Genomic DNA, 24,855 nt, shown 5'->3' with positions numbered 1-24,855 from the left:
TCTAAATCATAAGTTTCAATATATATTGAATTAAAACTAAAATAAAATTATCAAAATGCATCCGCACCTTTTCTATTTTAATAGCAATTACACCACTCTGCTATATAACTTTTAAAATGTACTAGGTGTTTAAAGCTAGTTAAACTAAAAGTAAATTAGTTGATTGTAGTAACTTTTACGTTAATTGGCTTATGTAAATGCATCGGTATGTTTGATTTTGTGCTCGTAATTTGCATGTTTTCTCTTACATGTATAATGTATGAATTCAAACGAAATAGAAATAACAAAGGAAGGTGGGTCATGTCACAGACAGTCGGCGCTTGATTATTAATAAAGTTTGACATAGGTCGATTGCCTTCGAACATTGAAATTATGTTTCCAAATTATAAAGTTCTCGACATATATAAGGCAATTAAAGAGGTCACAAGTCCCGAATTCCAGAAATTGGTTGTCGTGGTCTTAATTTCGTTTGTGGTTTCCCCTAACTGACTTTGTAGGTGAGCTAAATGGGTTAATTCGTTTTAAAGGGGTAAATTAAATCCGCCTAAATTAATTGAAATCATTGCTTTGAGATGTTGAATCGTTTTTATATTATTAAACAAAAAGTCTTTACTCGAAAGTGCCTACTAATGAGTTCAGTATTAATTTTTTTTTCCATGAACAGGATTAGACGTTACTGTAAAAAAAAATCTTAACCGAAGGTTGTGGATTCAAACTCAAACAAAACCCTCAGTGGTTTTTGTTTGAGTTTTGATGATTAATATGATTAATTTTTTTTTTGTTTTATGGCATTGATTTGCGGACGAGCATATGGGCTACTTGATGGTAAGTGGTCACCACCGCCCATAGACAAAGGCAATTTGTGTTTATTATTCATTTCGTGTAACCTCCGAAGGAAAACATTGTAACGAAGCACGCAAGTTTCGGATAAAATTCTGTTACATGGATACACATGTGCAACCCACCACTTCTATATGTAACCTCCATACATTTCTTCTTAAGTGGGAGCCTTTGTCCAATAGTGGGACACTGTCCCTGTTATATTACTTTTATTTTATTATTCTTTATTTCTTTACCTGAACGATTCAGCGAATCTGGTTAAATAAACAAGACGCATTTGGGTAGCATATTATGTACGTTATTTTCATCCTAAATATAATTAAAACGGTGTCATATTCTTCAGAATAATAATTGTGACATAAATATGTATTTTAGTCGTTTATTCAGGGTAAGTAAATACTTGGTTAATATTTAAAAACATGTCAACTATCTTGAAATGTTCAAGTTTCAGGTGTTTGTTTTGGCATCGGTCCATTGTTACGTAAAACTAAGCGTTAAGACTATCTTCAAACACTCTTGTAATCTTAGGTACTTTGAAACAGATTTAGTTATGGTACGATATATCCAGTATAGTTACCTATATATTACCAAAGATGTATGTATAAACTTTATCAATTACAATAGAATTAGCCTTAATTTGAATGTCGTAACTAATATTTGATATATTTATATCGTATTAAAAATGTTATAAAATTATGAATATAGAAACTTTCAATTTAATCAAATGAATAATAATAATATTTGGATTTGAACTACCCATTATTTCAATAATAGAACATTGCAAGGAATTTAAAGAAACCATTATTGCAAATACATAATTTCACGTTTCAGGTAAAGTCTAGACATGTGACCCCATAAAGCACCATTGAAGGGACAGCCATTTTTTAATTTAATTTATTTATTCTTATAGAATGAATTATACAAGAATATTAAAACATACAATTCAAAGAATAAAATGTAAAGCGAATATAATGTATCTCTTAAATAGTAATTCCTGTTTCCTTAGAAGTCTAAGATGTATAAGAGATTTGATGTCAGTACAATATCAAAATTATTTTAAATAAAATGTAACGTAACAAAAGATCGTAAACACACTATATATAAAGCAAGAATAAGATGAACGAAATACGATAAACCAACGAATTAAATGAAAACGGAATGGAAAACGCGTACTTCAATGTATTTTGAATAGATAACCTTTTAATATTATTCAAGAATACGCAATCAGAAAGTGAGTTTCTGATACGTGTTGTAAAACAGGGAATTATTTCCAAAGAACAAAGGCATTGTGATACGTTAAACAATTACTTGGTGGTAGGGTACTTTATGTAAATCTTTCTGGTTATATACGACTCACTCATCAGATATTTTACTTTCAAATAGCTATACTCGTATTGTTCTGTTCTGGTTTGAGGGGTGAGCCAGTGTAACTACAGGTACAAGCGATATAACATCTTAGATCCTCAAGGTTGGTGATGAATTGGTTGTGTAAGGAATGGTCTATATTTCTTACAGCACCGATGTCTTTGGGCAGTGGTAACCAATTACCGTCAGTAGGTCGTCCGCCTAACTAAAGTATAAGGCCAATTATGAAGTCGATAATAAACATCGTTCGATAAATAGAAATCGTTCTAATATATAATATATTAGAACAATGTCTATATATAGCACTCATGTAACATTCTTAAGATACTATATACAGGATAAACACTTTTATGTTGTGAAGTTTAAGGCGCAGACGTGCAGTCAGTTTCTTTTAATTGACGTTGAAAGTACGAGCCATGATCGAGTTTGCGCAAACCATAAATAAAACAAATGCACAAATTTCGTTGTCGTTCCAATTCGAAAAGCAAATAATGTATTTTCAGACAGTCTACACATAGTCAAAACTGAAATAAAATGCACTGCAATTTTTGTTATACAATGAAATCAAAATATAAAACTTTATTACTTTACTCAAGTACGTTCTTAAACGTTTTTTTGAAACGTCATGTAATAAGATTAAATCAAAAGGAAAGCAATCAATATTCTTAAAAATATGCAACATTTTACCAAAATAATCTAGGATCTGTTCAAAACTGCACTATGTGCAATAAGAGAGTTTTCACCTAAATATATTTAATGCATGAAACATGTAAATTTAACTGTATTTTGAATAAAAGCTTTGAGTTCATTCCTAACTGTAATATTTTGAAATTCGTCACAAGCTCACAAGTACACGTATGTGAAGAGCATGGGCTGTTTACCGTGTCGCCTAAGGGGACCAGGGGTTATTTCTTTTTGGACTAGATAAAAACTAAGCACTAACATCACATAACACTTGTCTTTGCCACACGAAACCCAGTCAATTACACAAAGAACGGGAGTCTACACAAATATCGCCACAACAGTTCGCTCGCTTAGTTGCTACTAAAATTTGGTAACATCAGCTGTTACGAAGTCGATATCTCTGGCGACGTCTAGTCTGAGATGTTGACCTCGTTATCTCGAAGCCTATAGAATCCCGAAGAACAGCGTTGGATTTTTTTATTATTTCGACGAGGGGGGATTCGACAATATAGCCTTTCTACCTCAACATTAACGAAAGGATTTTGAGCCTAAATTTGTCAGAATTTGTCAGTTTTATAAATTTGTTTGTTTCGCTAATGACGAAATAGCCCGAAATAATAACCATGATAATTTTAATAAATAATAAAAGCTGCTAAATTCTAAATGCGTACAATTGTATACTTTTATTGCTCCCCGACGAATAACTCTTTTTGAAATTCTTAGAAGAACTTAAAACAAAGATGGTCTCAGCTTAACTACGTTTCGAAAAAAACGGCTCAATTTAAAACATTTCTAACTTTAAAACTTGAGAGGGGCGAATTCCTACGTTTGAAGACTTTTTGACCCAGCAGTAAAAATTCGCCAATAGTTACAGAAGTAATAAGTAGTCGAAAGGAATGTTCAACGTCTAAATTTACGAGTTCCAAACTTTCATCGAGTTCGTATCGATTACTCGTAGTAGCTGTTCCACAGTCATTATAATGGCGTCGCCCAGTCTGCGGACCCGACCCCGTTATCTCAGGCGCCGCAGTGAGCCATTTATGGATAAACATTTTTCAATTTATTGCAATTAATTAAATTAATTATGGTAAAGGTGACGATGCGAGGTTTTTTCTTTGAACGAGATTGGAATAAAATTCAGAGTGTTTCTTTATGATAGTGTTCAATAGTTCAATGATTGATTCGTGAATTATGAGGTTCATTTGGTTCAGAAATATTGAACGGATATCCCATCAATACGAGTTTAGTGACATAATTAAATAGTTTGCTTAATTAGGCATTGAAGACCAATTGGCGGAATGGTTAATTAATCAAATGTGGTTTGCATTACAGGTACTTGGCTTAGTTCGAGTGATAATTCTACACACTGACTGTGGTGGTGGGGCTTTGGAGCGGTTGAGTAAGCAAAACGTAAATAGATGCATCAAAGGTAATTTTGACATCAAAATAGATACATAATATTTTAAACTTAACGAAGGAGAAAAATCATAAATAAAATAATTAAACAAACATTTGATATTATAAAGAGGAAAGATTATTTTTTGTAGTCGATGAACTTTGAAACTATTGGAGCGATTTTGAAAATTCTTACACCATTAGAAAGAAACTTTAACCAGAAATACCATGTGCATATTGCTTTTTTATTATATGGGTAGGCGGACGAGCAAATGGGCCATCTGATAGTAAGTAGTGACTTCCACCCAAAGACAATAGTGCTATAAGAAATATTAACTATTCTTTACACCACTGATGCGCTACCAACCTTGGGAACTAAGATGTTATGTCCCTTGTGTACAAGCACTGTTACACTGGCTCACGTACTATTCCAACCGGAATCCAACAATACTGAGTACTTCTGTTTGGCGGTAGAATATCTGATGAATGTGTGGTACCCAACCAGAGGGATTGTTCAAAGCCCAACCACCAAGTAAAACTAATTACTTTTATTATTTCTGTAATAATGATATTTAGGCCTTAATTAAGAGTATTTTTAAAGCAGAAGAAAAAGTACGAGAGAGCTTTATCTGCGTGCGCGTGTCACAAACTGAATTCCGCGCGGGCGATGTCACGTGCGAATTTATATATGAAACAATTATAATTATATATATATATATATATATACTATAATCACTATGTCTATTTTGTTATAAATGATTAAAATTGTAACATTGTGCGTAAAACCTTCACGCTTTCACCTCATTTGTATTTATACTGTTCTTATTTTAAAATATACTTCAGAATATGAATGTACGCTTTGTATTATATAATTTTGGAATCAGGTCTCTTTGCCAACACAATTACGCCAGTACGACACTACGCCCGAAGTAGTTATTATTACAGCGAAACAAAATTTTATAGGTCGCTGAAATGGTCATTTTATAAGTTATTAGCACGTAGCAATGTACACTTTAAAATTTTCGAACCTGACATTTTTACAAAACATAAAATTCCAATTGAATTCGTGTTGTTTCAAATTCATTTAAAACTTAAAAAGATCACTACATTTATTATATATATGATAATATTACTAATATTTTGTAATTTTTTATAATTCCTGATATAAAAATTATCCATTATATATTTATATTTGTTACTTGAAATCAATAATTACCCGTCGACATAAGAAAATGTAAACATTCCAATTATATTTAGCTGACAGGGACGGAGGGAGGACATTTATATCAATTCTTCTTTTAAAACCTCGTATTTTCATGATATATTAATTTATAAGGTAAATTATATATTTAATAATACATAATAATACATTTTACATGAAATTATAAAGAGAGTATTAAGTCTGAGTCGAAATTGATAATATCTATTAACTTGCACAAAGTCCTATCAGCAAGTGTAGACAATATGAGACTAATAATAAATATTTGTGGTATGACTATAACTTATATATGTATAATTGTATATGTCGTTTAGTCAAAACATTAATCGTATTCGATTCAAGATGAATAAAAAACAAGCAACTAAATATAAACACTGACGTTACGATAATAATTTTAGTTCATAAACAACTTATGTTGTTGGAGGACAAAGTGAAGATCATGTTCAAAAAGGCAGATAAATTGGAAACGTAACGCGACATTTATAAGAAAGCACTAGCTGCCACTACTAAAAATTGGTCAAGGTGAGATTGTATCGATTTCCCATTTAATTCCATTCGAGATTGTACTCATCTCTTCATTATGTAGTTTTTATCATATTCCATGCATCATATACCTAATATGAAAATGTAACTGGTTAAATCTAGAAAAGGACAGCGTAGAGGACTTTTCTGCCAGGCAACTTAGAGGATGATTTGTGAGGTGGAGGTTCCCAAATAAATCAACAAATTCGCACGCTTTCTTGAGCATGTTCATGTTTGCACATCCTATAAACGCCATGTAAGTTTACAGAGTTAAAATATTATTATTTTAGGTTTAGGTTTAGAGAGAGTTCTTACAATATAAATTTCTAAAACAAAATAGATTTAAAAGATATATTTTAAGATACAAGTCAAATTCTTGAATTTTACTATATGTGCATTCTATTTGTAAAGTTTTTTTTTTTTTTATAAATAATTAAAAGAATAATATAAAAATAAGGAGTTAAAAGGATTTCAGTTTTTGTAATAATTGAAATCCAAATTATTTTAGTAAAAAATCAATACGACAATAATTCAAAGGGATTTTTTACAAATCGACAGAGTTGTTTACGTTATATTCAATAAATTTTTAAAATACTTCAAAAATAAGTATCTAGATTTCTCCTGTATGCGCGTAATCTTTTCAGAAGGTTAGCGGCCGATTTTCTTTACACCTATTGTGTTACGTAAATAATATACTATCACTATTGGAATGTTACATAAAATATTCAGATCCTTTGTATAATTTAATATAATAAATAAATAAATAAATATTGGACAACATCACATACATTACTCTGACCCCAATGTAAGTAGCTAAAGCACTTGTGTTATGGAAAATCAGAAGTAACGACGGTACCACAAACACCCAGACCCAAGACAACATAGAAAACTAATGAACTTTTTCTACATCGACTCGGCCGGGAATCGAACCCGAGACCTCGGAGTGGCGTACCCATGAAAACCGGTGTACACACTACTCGACCACGGAGGTCGTCAATATAAAAAAGGACATCCTTTTTTTAAAACATAATAAGATTTTGTGTTATAATAAATATGAAATGATGACTTGATAGTAATACAACGGCTCAGACAACTTTGGAAACTGAATATTTCATTACGAGAGGATGTGTTACGGCTCCGAGTGTAATGTTACTATAAATATTTACGACAGATACTGGGGAGAATGCATATGATATTATTAAAACAATGCAAATTTTTCAAATAAATATACATACATCAGTAATGTATCTCGTGTATACTGTGATATTCATTTGTGTATTGGTGTAGAAAATATGCTATAAAATGAGAAATAATATAATATGTGAATCTTGAATGAATATTTTAGATTCAATCCCGAGGGAATCACCGTTGGATTTTAATGTGCTTAATTTGTATTTATAATTCATCTCGTGGCGGCTAAGAAAAATATCGTGAGAAACCTGCATGCGTCGAATGAAAATGAGTCGTATGTGTAGCCAATTCGAATTGGATTAGCCTGGTGTAATACCATTCGAGCCTTCTTATGAGGAAAAGTAAGATTTTCCCAACTGTGGGAAATTGACAGGCTGTTACATTTTCTTTTCTTAAATGTATTTTTTTTAATATTTTGGTCTAACGTGAATCTTTGTTTGAAAGAATGATGATGAAACTTAGCTATTAATTTTTTTGGTATATTTTCATAATATATCAATTAACGTTATCGGAGTTCATGGTTTATAAATGACAAAAATATTATTTATTTAAGATAATTTAAATAAATAATTGATTGGCAAATAGCTGATATCTGAATAAAACGATATTTAATTTATATGGCAACACACTTTTAGCTCTTGATTCGCAATCTGTCAACGCTGAAGGCACCTTACGTAACAAAACAAAAAAAAAATTACAAAATTCTGACAGTTGAATAGAATGAAAAATGACTCTTATAAATGTAACAGGACCGTATCATAAATCAAACGAAATTGTCTGTACTATTTTGTGCCAAAATCGCTTATCTACTTTAAACATTCTCATATTAATTAAGTATGTACTTGTTCTGCAGCACGTTTCAATTCATGCCATAGATTGATTGACCTTATTTTTCATGCACATTTCTGTGGGATTCATACGGATTGGAATACATCTATATACATATACATACGAATATATATAGACGATTTTATAATAATTTTACAAAATAATACGGTTATATAGTACTATATGACATAATAACATTAGCATATTTTAAATAGTTAAATTTGTTTTCCGACCAATAAATTAGTTTTATAATAAAAATAAATACACAAATAAGTATTACACTTTGAATTGTCTAAATAACACACACAAAAGAAAAAAAATCAAGAATAAACGTCAAGAACCATGTGTATTTGTTGACATCCGACGTCACCAATATGGCGGCGGTTACGTCACGATACTTCGCGGTGACATTTGTCACGTGACGTGATGTAAACAAAAATGTTTACTGTACCGCGTGCGCGCGGTACAACCGACCGGTCTAGACTGAGATGAGGCTTCCCACATTTGGCAAAAATACAAGGATAAAAACTCAATAAATAAGAGCAACAAATAGTCGAATTACACAGAGAGAAAAAAATCTTTTCGTTAATTTCCAAATTTTATATCATTTATCACAACAAAAGGGTATTGTTTACATAAATGTATTCAGCTCATTAAAATCCATATGAATAGAAAATATATTCTTTTCATGGCTATTCGGATAAGGCATAGTGGTTCAACTGACACGTTGTGAAAAAGGCTGTGCAAAAGGAAATTGGAGCAGTCTTTTTGTGGCTATACATCTGGAAAATGACAACCCTTGTAGGCTCCATTGGCCTATATGATGTGATAGTGTCGGCTCTTAAGCTTTTGAAATAAAGAACAGAATCCAACGTCGAAAATAGTCGTAATATTCATAGCAATACATATTTCAGATTTATGTTCAACAGTTCAAGTCCCGGTCAGCTTCTAATTCAAAACGAAATGATACAGTTTTATTATTAAGAGAGGCAAATAATTTATACTTTAATAAAACAAAACGACTAAAGTTTATATTAAATCTTTTGTTCATGTGCTGTTTTGTTACTGACTGCTTTTCTACTTTAACGAAAAATAATGTACATTTAAGTAATAAATAACAGTAACATTTTGAAAGAAAATAGGTCTTATAATTTACTTATAATTATTTGTTAAAAAAACAATAAAAAAAATACACAGTTGACTGAACCCTTAATGTTTATTACACAATAAATAAATATATTTATTATGTAATAAATTATTATTTTATTATATTATGTAACATTTATTGACTCTGATTTTGCGTGTACATTATTGGGACGCGTTATTTTATTGTGGTACGAAAAATTTGCGTCTGAAGGTTAGTTAAAGTAATATGTTTTCACGCACTTTCATAGATCTCCGATAGGATGGCAATGCGGAACGACAGGAGAGAGACCAGACGCAAATATAAAATCTAGCATATATCGCATAAGGCATTATTATATAATACGGTCAACTTCTGAACTCATAATTTATTTTATTTTTCAATAGGACAACCTACAATATACAATATCACATCAAAATAATAAAAAAAATACCTTTCAAAATTATCTTGGCATATGTTCTACTATTTCGCTAGTAGGTAGTATCACCATGCACAATATGTATTAAAAATATAAATTAAACATAATCAAATGATTAGAGATAAGAATTATAATTGTAAAAAATTTTTCGCTTTCATTAGAAGCAAAAGCTCGAGTACACTATTGTTTAAATATTTACCTTGACCTGTAATTTGAAAAAAAAAAAAATACAAAACCAAACGATTTTTATGAAATATATAGAAAAGGACTGCATAAGGTTCGAGCCGGGAAAACATCATTGAGTTTTTCATCTAGTTATATTTCATTTCTTTTTCGAGTTTGAAGTAACACATCGTGAAAAGCATGTATGTAATATAATCTAATTCTATATATAATATACATCATCCTCACCTACTCACTTGTTTCATTGCAAATGAACAAACAGTTTATATGAGCAATTAACCTATTCACTTCGATCGAATCGATAAAATCTTCTTAGTCATCTCAACAGGAATATAGCCTCACTGGGCTCACTAGATCACTGCCTAGCCTGTGGTACTATCGGGCTTTCTTTACTTAGTCTTCATTTCATATATTTTTATGTATGTAGGTATACATAACAACGCCGTTACAATTGTGAGCCAGTTCCACTTTCACGTCTTAACTTAACTAACTTAATAATAGTTCTTAACCGTTCATCATAAAAATATGATGATCATGAAAATTGCATATGAGTTATCAGGGTTATAGGCAGGGCCGGATCTACCATTTGCTTTTTGGGCTTCAGCCCAGGGCCCCGTGGATTCAAGAGGGCCCCAGCTAAGTCAAGTCAAAGTCAAAAATAAACGATAATGCGAAAGAAACCATAACTTTATTAAATTAAACAGATCGTATGGTTTGCAGCCCTGCGAGTCCTGCAATTAATCAAACACATTCAATTAATTTGATTCAAGTCTACGTTCAGATATGTAGTGTTAGCTCAGGGCCCCTAAACTTACGGTCCGGCCCTGGTTATAGGGTACATATCACCTGCTCACCCATTCATATACGAGTGAAGCAGTCGAATACTAGTTAATTTATAAAGTGAAATTGAATATAAGCTTTCTCAAAATTGCTTCAAATGGTTTTATATTACGCTAGGCAGTAAAAGCGTGCTGTGAAAACGTAAGACTATGAGTTATTGGAAAATCATAGAAGAGGCGAGCGCTTTCATAATTTACACCTACATACATAGCAATAGAATAAAATCTATTGTTATACAATTTATTTATGTTATGTGTAAAAAATGATCTTTGTATAATCGTTTTAGATTTATTGGCATTAGCATCGTTAGACCATTTAATTCGAAAAATGTCGGATATATGTATTTTTTATTGATGTTTATTGTAATTCGATGATAGATGAAGTTCAACCGATCGGCAACGACAGTTGGTATAGAAGTTGAAAGAAGCATTTTAACGCACGCAATTTCCAATACTAGTACTATTATAATTCTTAAATTTTACAAAGTTTGTTCACAATTTTAAATGATCATCGACTAATTTATTTTTAGTTATCAGAAGGAAATAATTTTTGTCAATCGAATCCTATTGATACGGAAATATATAAAAACGACCAAGAAGTCTCTAATGGTGATCCTAGATATTATGAAAATATAATGAATTATCCACAGGTTTCACATGACGTTATTATTGAACATGACTTTGTCTTGTTCAAGTTCATACAGAGCTACATGCCGTGAAGACTCGCTTAGGTTACGCATTTCGGTATGTTGTTTTAACGACTTTGCAATGATGAAGACATCGTCGGAAAATCGTCATCAAATCAACGTCGGATATGAGATGTACTCGCCATTTATATTGACTCCATATTCAGTCTCTTAAAGATGTGTTCCATCACGTTCGTAAAAAGTTTTGGAGATATAACATCTCTCTATCTCACCGTTCTGCGCAATCGGTTCGCCTCCATCTTATAGTCCTGGATTTGAATAGTCGTTGTAGTGACCTTACAGGTATATCAGCACCTCGATATATTCTTATTCGGTATGATATCTCTGCAGTGCATTGAGCACTGCCCAGGTTCGATAGTATTATAGTAGGCTTTCTCGTAATCCAAAAGGCCATATATGTCGGTTGATTGTAATCTTCGGTCCTCTGCACAATCCGCCGAACAGTGTGGACGTGGTTTACGGTGCTGTAGGCTGATCGAAAGCCGGCTTGTTATGAGGGCTTGAACTGTCATTTAAACAAGTATTTAAACGGGCTTGGTTAACTCTATAATGTATTAAAATAACTTAAATGGCAAACAGATTAATTCATCAGCAAGTAAAGCAGTATTCGGCACCTTAAATTTTTTATTGAATTTGCAGAAAATTCAATCTTAACAAAATTTTTTTTTTCGTCAAATATAAATTTAAGCTAACCTAACAAATGGCGCTTAAATATTATTTCGTATAGTTCTGCTAACCAAATAATAATTATCTATTAAGACTATATATTTTGCCAACATGTATATTATCAAGCTGACCAAATATTATTTTCTGATGATCCTTGATTTAGTTTCTCACCAGGAATTGCTTGTCGATTTTTACACTACCGACAAAAATGCCGTCAAAACAACTTTTGATTGTTTTTTTGAGTTGACTTTTTTTTTGCTAACCGAATATAAGAAAATACTACTACTAATTAAATACTACTTGCCAAAATGGTAGAACAAAGTGTTGTATAGTAATTCACGCTGTTTTATATTTGTATATAAAGTGGATATGATAAAATGGGTACGCTTAGTTAATTAGCTTTTTATCTATTTATTAGAGAAGAAATTATAATGTATAATATTGTATAAAAAAATGATAATGTAAATCAAATAAATCTACGAAAAATTACTGTATGTGATATAATATATACTTTTTGTGTATAAGTAACCTAGGACGACCTCCGTGGTCCAGTAGCGCGTACACCGGTTTTCATGGGTACCCCACTCTGATTCCCGGCCGAGTCGATGTAGAAAAAGTTCATTAGTTTTCTATGTTGTCTTGGGTCTGGGTGTTTGTGGTACCGTGGTTACTTCTGATTTTCCATAACACAAGTTCTTTTAGCTACTTACATTGGGATCAGAGTAATGTATGTGATGTTGTCCAATATTTATTATTATTATTATTATTTCCTTTGTAAAACGTAAATAAAAAAGAAAAGGTAGTAAATATCTTACCGCTAAATAAAAACCTTTTGATTCGCAAAAATAAATTTATTTTAATACATATTTGCTTAAATAAAGGTCATTTAAGTGTAAGCGTGGGTTTAATTGTGGACACTGAAGCGACCTTAGCGCTATTTGTAGTGGAACATCTGCGTGGCAGGCAGAATAAACGCATAATATCTAGAGTTTTGATGCTGAAATTACTCGGACGCTTATGAGAAGCTAAATAGTATATTACTATAAGCGTGAAATTTTAGTTCCATATTCAAAAGATTAGTTTTGAGTTTTTTTTGTTTTAAATTCTTTTTTTAATGATAACCATTAAAGATCCAACTGATACATATGTATGAATATGCAGTAACTAACATTTTAAAGAGTTTTTTGTTTGTTCTGTTTGTTTGTTTTTTTCGGTATCACCCAGCTTGCTAAGTGATAGAGCTGGATAGGTACCATCCACTGATCATATATTCTACCGCTAAACAGCAATATTTAGTATTAGCTTGTTCCGGTTTGAAAGATTCCCTAGAGCCAGTGTAACTACTGGCACAAGGGATATAACATCTCAGTTCCCAAGGATTTTTATTTTATACAGGACCAATGTATATGAGGTGACAACTTAACATCAGGCGGTTAATTTAGAATTCCGCCTACGTATACAATATAAAAAAAGTATTCAACCGATTTATATGGATTATTTTTTAAATCCATAGTTTCTGCATCGACATAGGTTATTTAGTATGTTGCACATTATTTGAGCTGTTGACGTAGTCGGAGACAAAATTTTTGCTGTAGGTGATTTCGAGAAACGGATCACGTTATTTTCGTACAAAATTATTTAGAAATCATTTGACCATTTAATTTACAAAACATAACTTATATAATGTTTTTCAAAATAATATAATTAGTATGGATATGAATTTGTATATATCAAATTTAAACGTACGAGTATAACCCCCCAGGCTCAGCTTGTTACGTGAGCGTGTTAGGGTTAAAAAGTATCAAAACAAACATTCGCCTCACAATTCATTGAGATGAGTTTTCAACACGGCACTCATCACACTCCAACTGACAAAATTATTTTTACTTTATTCCAATTTAAATTTGAACTCTATGACATTGTAATAAGACATGTTATGAATAAATTCCAAGTTCTACGTTTGTAAATAATTTATATAGACATAGAGTGTGTCTGAGTGGAACATATTTGCAAGTGTTATAGCAAATCTAGTGCGCATTTAGAGATACTTGCTAGTCTGTCTGAACAGGAATGTTTTTTTTTTACTTTAATTATTTAGCGTTATGGTTTAAACACTCTTGTAATTCTGGTAGTAAATATAATTCGTGGCTATGATTATCAGCTGTTATTCGAAGTTACTTTTTTAAAAATTAACCAATATAAAACATTAAGAGCTCTTATTCCAATTGACACTCTCAGTTTTTTCATTTTTGCGCGAGATAGATTATAATCTAACGGTATTTAGAATTTTACGGTGATATATATAAAGCATCGTGGTCCTATTGCATTATTTATTCCGTATATATTTTCTATAAGTTTTATTTTCAATCGTACCATTCAACCTCCGACGTCCTCCTTTTGACGACCTCCGCGGTCGAGTAGTGTGGTTTTCATGGGTAGCCACTCCGAGGTCCCGGGATCGATTCCCGGCCGAGTCGATGTAGAAAAAGTTCATTACTTTTCTATGTTGTCTTGGGTCTGGGTGTTTCTGGTACCGTCGTTACTTCTGATTTTCCATAACACAAGTGCTTTAGCTACTTACATTGGGATCAGTGTAATGCATGTGATATTGTCCAATATTTATTTATTAATTTAACTGTAAAGAGCTGGACCAAAGTTTTTGTATTCTTTTCGAGGCAAAGAAGTATACAAACTTTCTACTTTAAGATTCCAAGTTGTTACTGACTTTTCGATCGAAAAAACCAATATTTTTTTAACCTGGGGTAAACCCAAGACCTCGACATCTGCGGCCTTAATTCTAGCCACTAGACCAACGAGGCAGTAAAAATGACTAATTCCAACAATATAATACAAAAAGGCTTATGTTATATAAAACAACCAACATCTGATCATTGTTTTAATTCCTAATATAACAAGTAACGACTATTGACATTGGCCCTTTTAGCACCAGCCACATATATGTTATATGATAGTAAACTACTATCATTCAAAATATAAAATAAACATAAACATAATCAGCCTGTAAATTTCCCACTGCTGGGCTAAGGCCTCCTCTCCCGTTGAGGAGAAGGTATGGAGCATATTCCACCACGCTGCTCCAATGCGGGTTGGTGGAATACACATGTGGCAGAATTTCGTTGAAATTAGACACATGCAGGTTTCCTCACGATGTTTTCCTTCACCGCCGAGTACGAGATGAATTATAAACAAATTAAGCACATGTAAATTCAGTGGTGCCTGCCTGGGTTTGAACCCGAAATCATCGGTTAAGATGCACGCGTTCTAACCACTGGGCCATCTCGGCTCCCACTGGGCCATCTCCGCTCTCATTCAAAATATCTGTTTATAAATATTTTAATATAACGACCGTGTCCTTCTGATTAATTTCCGATACAACTGTATTCAGATACCTAATTGTTTAAGGAGGCGCAGAAGTTTAAACACTACCAACTTTCGAACTATAAACCGTTACCGCGACACCTTACACATTAAAACTTAATAGCTTTTTATTAGCTGGAGCCAGATTTTGATCACTGAGAAGTCATAGAGCTAGAACAACAAGGCAGACAATTACTGGTTTTAAAATAATAGCTAAGGTATCAAATAACACGATGGATAAGACAGAAATTATTAGTTAAAAGGACTTAGTATTACTCGTTCTAAACTTAACCCTCTAGCGCAAATTGCAATACAAAAGTCAACTTACTACTGAATAAATACAGATATTAACAACGGATATTGTAATTTCATATATTAACTACTTTATAAGAAAAATCATTTTGAGTCTTAATTCTAGGAGAGTAAAGTCTATTTTACCGATGGTTGAAGCTTAACGTACCTGTGTACGAACGATAAAATCAACTGACACTGTTCTCTATAGCTCTATAACGTGGTCTGAATGTTGGCCCTAGGCTCTTTAAAATTACACCATGCACTGAGTTTCTAGTCTGTGCATATTTTATAACTACGAGAACACGGGCGGGTATACCAGACGCCAGACAGATTAACAAAAAATATAAAACCTAATATTTATTTGTCGAGATCGCCACAAGAGTAATTTGGTTAGAATACATCAATCTTTACTAAAGATTGCGGGTTCAAACACCAATGCACCAATGATTTTTTATGTATTTAATTTGTCTTTATAATTTCACTGAAGAAAAAAATGTTGGGAAACCTGCATGCGCTGGATGAAAATCTGGCACATTTTTTCTCACTACAGCTTTAGATAAGAGCGTCGGAATAATCTCCAGACGCTTTCTTCAAAATACCTAATTAATATATATTTTTTTTAATTCTCAGTAAAATATTTTCTGAACCGTAAAACGCATTCGGTGCTACTCTTGGTAATAAAGAAGATTGTTTATGTGAAAGAGCAGCTAACACTAAACCTTACATGTTACAGAAAATTGAGTCGACAAAGTTATCCGATGCAATTTGGGAGTGAAACTTACAACAGGATGATATATGCAAACTCGACCTCGTTGGTCGGAAGTTTCCGGAAGTTTAGCTAACTTGAATGGCCGTGGATGGCCAAGAAAAACATCTGACTCAGATCTTCGCTAAAGTTAGTGCGCTTAGATATGCTAAGTAATTAAATATTATTTTGGAATTTAATCATTGAAACGATACAATCGTTTAAATGCATTTTTATACTTTTACGTAAATAATGCAACTTAATGAAGATGTCTTTTAAATCGCCGCACAATTTTATTGTACACGATTTTGATGTGTTACACATTTTAATTTATCTTCTTAATTTTTTTTTTTTAATATTGATATATTTATTATTTTTGGGAATTTATCAGTCAAAGAGATCAGGCGTTGTTTTTATTCTATCTTCGTAGTTGCAATTCGCTGATAGATGGCGCTGGACATAGACTTCTATACCAAATCAACCGATCGCTACTACAATTTATTATTTGAGCACGGAGAACATTTCTCGCAAGTCTTATCAGATGAAGAAGTGAAATTCACTTCATAAAATGTAAAGAGACATTACAACCAGCACATAATTAGGTAGGAATTCATAATTTCAAGCTTAAATCACTAAATGATGTTGAATTATGTTTTCACAAATATACCTGCATATTTCTAGTTTTCTTTTATCCGTTTCTATGGAGACTTGAAGTGTCTCCGTTAAATTAACACTCTCCGTCTAATGCCGTTTCGGTGAGCATCCAGTTTATGTGGATTATAACGCGTCTTTGCGATAAGAATGTGTTTATTTATCACAAAGCCTTTATCGACAAAAGCGTGTGATAAAATGTTGAACTCTTTTGAACAAGCTTTGAACATATGTTCGAAATAAAAGAATATTTATATTACCATTATAATGGATGATGTCTTTAACTGTGAGAAAAAGGTCAATGCGTATATATTTTTGTTTAATATCAAACTTGCGTAACAGGAATGTATCAATCATATTATTTTTTTTATTATTGCGTTGCCCACAGCTTCGCTTGCGTTTTGGGGTTTGGTCGTCAGCAGTTAGAGATAAAAAAGTAACATGCCTTCCTTGATTTTCAAGCCTGTTTCAGATTTTACCAATTCAGCCGCGAAAGAGTAACAAACAGAGCTAATTTTCATAATGTAATCGTAATGCTTCGTAATTTGATATATGAGACCATTTCTAAAATTTTTTTAATGTAACCATAACGTAGCACCATTTTTTAGTTCATCTCTGTCGTTCGATATTGTCTATGAATGCAAACAAATACCAACTGCAGAATGACTATTCTATATTTTGCTTGTAATTTAATGTTTTTTAATTGATCATTATTACCAGTTACCATACGTGGGTCAATTCTTGCTATTGAATTTTAAACTCAAGCCTATGCAAACAATGCAGCCGAATTTTTACATGCATTTATGGGTACTGGCGTTTTTTTTTATTTGTATCCACTGACATGTTGTCCGTGCTTTTGGTGTATCTTAACTTTAATTTGTTTTTTTAGTGTTCCCGCGTATTAAGATTAAATAGTATAATAACTTTTATTTATCGTAATTTATTTTACACCGTATTCATAAGCTAATGTTGTTAAGGAAACAATTCTTTCCGAATTATTAGATGAACTATTTGTTGGTAGTTATCATATTATTATATATTAATGGAATTGGTATATAATAATATTTCAATACGTTTATGAATAATCCCTAAATATTATAAAATAATATCGCCCCCCCCCCCCTCCGTCTGCAGCTTGGATCTTTTAAACTTAAATCTTTTAAAGATCTTTTAAATTAAAATCTATTGCATGATTTTAATGCGGTTTTCATCAATAAGCAAAGAATTTCAACTTTCCTAGCCGGAAAAAATACAAGATGTTTTTCTTTTTATGTTCATTCTTAAATCTGAAAGTGGTATATGGACCCTTATTGTTATGTATGAATAGCTAGTATTAATTATAATCAACTTTTCGTTAGGTGATCGATAATAGTGTACAAACAAATAAGAAACTCTATTCGCAACTTCTCAGTTATCACCTAATTACATAAAGTTGTTCGAGAAAACTAAAAAGATACCTATCCCAGTTCCTAGTTCTAACTCGCACTTAATAGAAAAGTTTCGAACCAGTAATGGATATCCGATCGATAAGTGAATGTAACTTAAGCGACGGAGGTTTTATAACCCCTACGACAATTTTACGTTTGTTATAAAATTAATAAAAGATTTCTAATAATATCAAAGTAGGAAACGATAAATCTATAATTTAGTATAATTCATTTTACGATCGATAAAATGTCCGTACGATCCGTGTATAATTTAGAAATCGACGTCAGTTTACGTCGTCACAATATTCTCTAACATTATATTGGAGAATGTTGTTGCTGCGTTCAATTCTCAGATTCAATTATTTACGATTCAACCATTATATTGACATTTTAGATGTTTCTGACATTAATCTTTGCCCGCATGCGGCTTTAATTCTCTCTGTGCAATCTGGTTGCGGTCAGGCTAGACCGTTGCAAGATACGTGTGGAAGTCTATGTAACAATATTATTTTCCAATATAATGGCAGAGCTATTGATAATTAAAATAAAATTTTCTTCGCATATTAATATATAAAAAATATTATTGATTAAATACTTACGTGGAATGCACCTCTTATTAGTGGCCCCGCTTGCCCCACGTATAGCGTAGAGGCGGAATCAAATACAAGCTCGAGTGGATTTCTCTTAACCATCAAAGTATCAAACTCTTGACAATTCAGGAACAACGTCACATTGTGTGTTGTCACCTTTAGCGCAAAACGGCTCCATTTTTTAGCGAACGACGGGACTACAAACGAAGCAATAGTCTGACTCAAAGCGTAAATATTAGCATCCGTATATAGAAGAGAGATATTTGTCAGTCCCGGGCCAGATGGTATTAATTGGACGCCTAATTGAACGACAGTTTCCAAAGGGTTTACTACGGAGAAGAGAAATCCACCATCTTTGTTTGCAGGTCGGACGGTAGCGGTTATTGAAAATTCCGCATACAGTTTCTCGGGCATGAAAAGCCTGTACGGTGATTTAATATCGGAGCCCGGTTTGAGGCCATACGCAGGGAACCCATCAAGGCCTTCGTCGAAATACTGAGTCTTCGGGTTACTGAATGGAACCCCAATAGCGTGCAGCAAGTCGTATTCCGGAATATCTGAAAAGCGATAAACGTATCTTTATTTTATGGGCACTTAACAGTGCTTCTTTTAGTTTAGTTTTGTTTGTAGTGTGTTAATTTCTTAACTAGTTCAGGGAAAATTTATAGTTACAAGTAGGTCACTTTACAACTTAGTTTTATTGCGGTTTGTTATGTCTCACCAAATTTATCGGGCGTTGTTAAAAATTTACCAAACGGATGCTTAAATTTAAAATGCATCCAATTTCTCTTTACTTTACTAAAATTAAATGTATCTTAGCCGATATTCGAAAAAAAAAGTTAAAAATTTAAACCATATGAATAAACTAAATATGAAACTATAAATATTAATATAATTAGAATAATTTTTAAATTAGAAAAAAATACTTTGTAAATAACAATTGAACTAATTATTGGCTTAAAATAGTATTGGTAGATTTACTTAGGCTTCTATATTAGATTACATTATAAAGAAATATAAACTTAATACTTATTTGTTTATAATCCAGTACATGAAATCAGTAAAAAAACATTTTGTTATAAATATTGATATTATTTTTTTAAGTAAAATTTGTCACGAAAAACGAAGCTTCAGCTACAGTTTGAAAAATAACTAAAACACAGATAGTTGAAAAATATTTGACATATTTTAAATTTAGAATTACTATTTAAAGAGTTTAGAATTACGCCGAAAAAAAAATGTTGTGTTGTCAAGCATTGACAATTAGCCAGACACTCGCTTTAAAGCGCTGTTAGCAATTTCGGTCCAGTGTGCGGTCGTATTTGAAACCATGCGGGCGTCTAATCATTAGGTTTTTGTATGTATCTCGTTATGAAAAAAGGATTCAATATTTTATAACCTTTTATTTTGATAAAGCAACTTTTTACATAAATATTGCGTTATGCTATTAATTTCTATAAGGCATTCATTTATATACGAGAAAAATGTATAAATTTTGCCAGCGTATAGATATTAAAAAAGGTTTGTTTTATTAAAAATTTTAGATATAATATAACGCATTGCACAGAGCCTTTATAGTGTTACTCTCGACAAGTTCCCTGATACTTTTTGTCTTGACTCTGAATACGAAAATATTAATCATTCACATTTTTTTTTTCAAAATTCACCCGGGCTTTATGCAAGCCTATCTGGGTAGGTACCGCTCACTTATTACATATTCTTCAGTCAAACAATAAAAGGATTATCAGGATTGTTGGGTTTCAGTTTGAAGGGTGAGTGAGCCAGTATAACATGCACCATTACTGGGTTATAACACATCACACTTAAGTGATGAGTGGGTGGTACCTAACCAGACGAACCACCAAGATAAGCTCGTACTTTAGTCTTTAGATAAACACACGTCCTGTCATAACTAACGGTAAAAGGAAAAATATCCCGTATATTTTTGTAGACTTAAAAATTCCCGTCTCCTTTATTTTTACGGCGTACATTTTTACTGACATTGTGAACGGTACACAGTAACCCGTTATACGGCCAGTCGACAAATTCGAGACATTACCTCCCGCGGTTTATTTGTTTACTATAATATACTTTTATTATAAATATTTAAAAACCACTAGTGTAAACTCGAAGCGGGTAAATATTTATAATTAAATTAAACAATGAATTAAATATAGCTTTGTACGATAATGTATGTTAATTTTATTTTTTATGACACGTGATATATGTATGGAAAATGACTGAATAACAATACTTAGTATTGTTGAGTTCTGGTTTGAGAGGGTGGGTGGTAGTTACACTGGAACTGCAAGAACATGACATGACATCTTAGCTCCCAATGTTGGTAGTACATTGGGTGAGGGCCCCAATGTCTAAGCGGAGTGACCACTTACTATCAAGTAAGATATAATAAATATCCTTTATTATTTCGTACAAGGGTTGGTTCTTTTTCTACCATGCTGCTCAGGTGCCAATTGTATACGTATGTAAATTTTTTCTGCCACACGCTGGAGCTACCTACTTAGTACTCGATAAACCTTCTCTTTAAGAGGAGCTTTTTCTCAGACAGAAGAATTTCTAACAGATTGTTACTATTTTGTATAGGTTATAATTTTCAATATCACATTGTAATATATAATAAACTAGTGTAAAATATTAATTTTTGAAATAAACGCCTGGATTTAGGCTCAGGTTCCAACACAGGGCGGATTGAATAGTTGCGAATTTTAATATCATTGTAAAGAGCAACTTTGCGAGTTTCTTGCCGATTTTTAGGCTGGAGGCTGAATGAAAATGATATATTGTAAAATTTACTTGAATAAAATACATTTGTTTTAATTTGAATGTCTATATACAAATAATGTAATAACAGATACAAATACAAATTAAAATAAGTTACAAAAACAGAATAAAAAAAACATTAACAATTATAATATAAAGAGCTTTTGTGATAATGAGCACGTCACTCAAAAAATGAAAATCAAAACATACTTTGTGAGTAGGCTCTTACAAGCTCTCTCGGAAACTCATTGATGTAAATTCAACTTACCGTTCGGATATTTTGATCCAAAGATGCCGTCGTTGGCTGAACATATCGTAGTAGACGATACAACGATTAGCCAGATGTACCTGAAAACAATATTAAAGAAAGATTAGCTCAGGTGAAATTTAACAAACTCACATAAAACTTACTAATATCATAAATGCTAAAGTTTGATTGGGTGGATGTTACTCAATCATGCAAGGACGGCTGAACAAGTTTGAATGAAATTTGGCCCAGAGATAGATTATATATTAGAAAAATCCAATAGTATTTAATAGTCCCCCTTAGTTTACTTGGCAATTCTATTCAGATCTGAGGTTTTTCTTTCGAAGCTGATGGTTAATTTTTGACAAGTGTTATGTTTATACATTGTATTATGATTTTGATAAGATCTGTGGTCTGGATTATATGATAATTTTGTTATAAAAATATATGATGTATATATGTAGATAAGTCGAAATTTCTAGTAAGATTTTCAGATGGGATTTAGCAATTGGGATTCTTTATAGTATCAACTCCTACCAATACAACAACACTGACTGTACTTTGCTCATGACTGGCACAACTCACTGGCAGCTGGCTCTCCCCTAGCGTACATGAGACTAACACTACACTCAAGGAACCCTAACAAATGTAAATAAAAATCACAATACTATTCGTAATTGTAAAAGTTCTTGGAAGTAAAGAAAAAATCGAAATAATTTATAGTTCTATTATAGAAGAAATTCGTAAAAATGTATTGTTAAATACAAAACATTCCTTTATACGGTTTTTTGATAGTTTTCCTATCAATTTCAACGAATAAGTATAGTAATGGAATGTAAATACAAAGTATATTTCTTAGTAAGATATAAAGCTATCTTTATTTGTGATAGGGGGTTATAGTCTATCGATGACAACAAGTAAACAAGCAGGATAAGATGATATTTACACGAAATAATAGAAAAAATTAACAGTGAGCCGCCCGACAGATATAAATAAAACCAGTACAATAAACATAGTGTTTTATTTTATATATAATAACAAGCTGCGGCTTTACGCGTGAAATTTATAAAACACAAACTTCCAAACCCCGTTTTACGCCCTTAGGCAGAGAGTTTTGTAAAATCCATCCTTAGTGAATAAGTCAACGTCTACATCTGCGTCTACTATAAGGAATCTACCTGCCAAATTTCAAGTTTGTAGATGTTATAGTTTCTATGATTAAAAGATTAATCAGTGAGTGGTATCTCGTTTATTTATATATAATAAAGTAAATGGCACGAACGAGGGAGTCTAGTGCGGATTCGGAGAGGAGCATGGTGGCATAAGACAGCGTCAAGATGTTTGTCGTCACGGCACATAGAAGTTTATATAAATAATCCACTATGATTCATCAGATACAAGTTATACGGGCAATTGAATCGATGAATCTCTAATCGGATCCATTTATTCCGTGTACCGAGTTGAAAGAAGTGACGATCTGCAATTCAGATCATATTCGGGAACGGAGAGATGAAGTGAGATTTAATTGATGTGAATTCGTGAGTCCAATTGGAGTCTGCAGTTTTGATTCATTGAACATAAGTCGCTCATTCTTTTGTTTTACTGTTCCGGCTACGGCAGCAGCGGCAAATGATTTATTGTTTTTTAAAAATCCTTTCAACGGGACTTATTTACGAAATGGAACATATTGATAGTTTTAATTGGTATACGATTGCATTGCAACTGTATTTATTAAAAAGGTTTTAAAAATGTTTAAAAGGGTATCATTTAATTCCACCCATTATCTGTATTACGATTATCATATCTTGCAATTGAATTTGAAAATTTTATCCTGCTGAATTTGTGAACACTTTTAAAAACGGTGACAATCAAATTTAGATTAGTACGGATGAAACACATGCATAACTTGATGATAACTTGATACATACTTTGAAAGAGTTATTTGACGAAATAAAAATGTAAATATACCTTAAAATAATACAAATCATAATATTTTAAATTATGTTAGAAAGGACAATATTTAATATAATTTTCACAAGAGATAAGCTTAAAATTATTTTCAAACGAATCAATTTAAATCAGCCAAGTCACGAAAGCAAAGGTCGAAGGCGCTGAACTGAACTTTTATAAAAGGAAATTAAGCAATAGCGACGTAATAACCATGAATGAGGCTTTAATTTCAAAGAAAATAGACGTTAAACAAAATAATTGATAATCGTATATCTTTCAGGTCAATGAACTATCTTTTAAGGTCTAATAATTATAAATCGTATATAATGTTGATAAGTTGAATTTGTAAGAGGTTATTTTTTTTTTATTTTAAACGCCAAGGCATAACTGTTATTCATATATTCCAAATAAATGTTAGGTTTGAGTTAGGAGTGTGTACGACACATAAGTTGTCAGGATCAATGCCCTTTTAAATCATGACTCTTAGCACAGCAATTCTGCTGTGAGATAATTTGAAGATTAAAATCGCGTACATTTATTATACAAGCTACTTTAATCATCAACGAAATTTAATCGAAATAAATGATATTTATAATGTATAAAAATGCACTAATCTTCCAGCCCACATTAGAGAATGTGGTGGATCAAGTTCAAACCCAGCAATGGGGCACTTACAGGCTGTTAGTATTTTAATAATGCACAACATACATATATTCTATTTAAGTCATATTCAGTTGCCTGATGTCATTATCAGTCCCGTTACACTCATAAGTTAAAACAATAGATCAAAT

The 24,855-nt window shown here is 32.0% G+C and overlaps 2 protein-coding genes across 2 annotated transcripts in view; both read right to left on the bottom strand.

Moving 5' to 3' along the window:
* The window catches only part of LOC113393894 (serine/threonine-protein kinase RIO1), a 208,745-nt gene that overhangs the window by 77,326 nt on the left and 106,564 nt on the right, over positions 1 to 24,855 (bottom strand). The gene's annotated exons all lie outside the window — the stretch shown is intronic.
* Positions 1 to 24,855, bottom strand: part of LOC113393947 (collagen alpha-1(XVIII) chain-like) — a 163,926-nt gene that overhangs the window by 38,136 nt on the left and 100,935 nt on the right. The window contains exons 3-4 of the mRNA XM_026631074.2: positions 22,136 to 22,215; positions 19,096 to 19,643 (exon numbers count right to left, since the gene is read on the bottom strand). Coding sequence (XP_026486859.2) covers positions 19,096 to 19,643; positions 22,136 to 22,215 — 628 coding nt within the window. The remainder of the gene's footprint in view (positions 1 to 19,095; positions 19,644 to 22,135; positions 22,216 to 24,855) is intronic.

The sequence above is a fragment of the Vanessa tameamea genome, chromosome 16, assembly GCF_037043105.1.
Source record: "Vanessa tameamea isolate UH-Manoa-2023 chromosome 16, ilVanTame1 primary haplotype, whole genome shotgun sequence".
In the NCBI taxonomy this organism is placed as follows: Eukaryota; Metazoa; Arthropoda; class Insecta; order Lepidoptera; family Nymphalidae; genus Vanessa; species Vanessa tameamea.
This window is presented reverse-complemented; position numbering and strand designations above follow the sequence as displayed.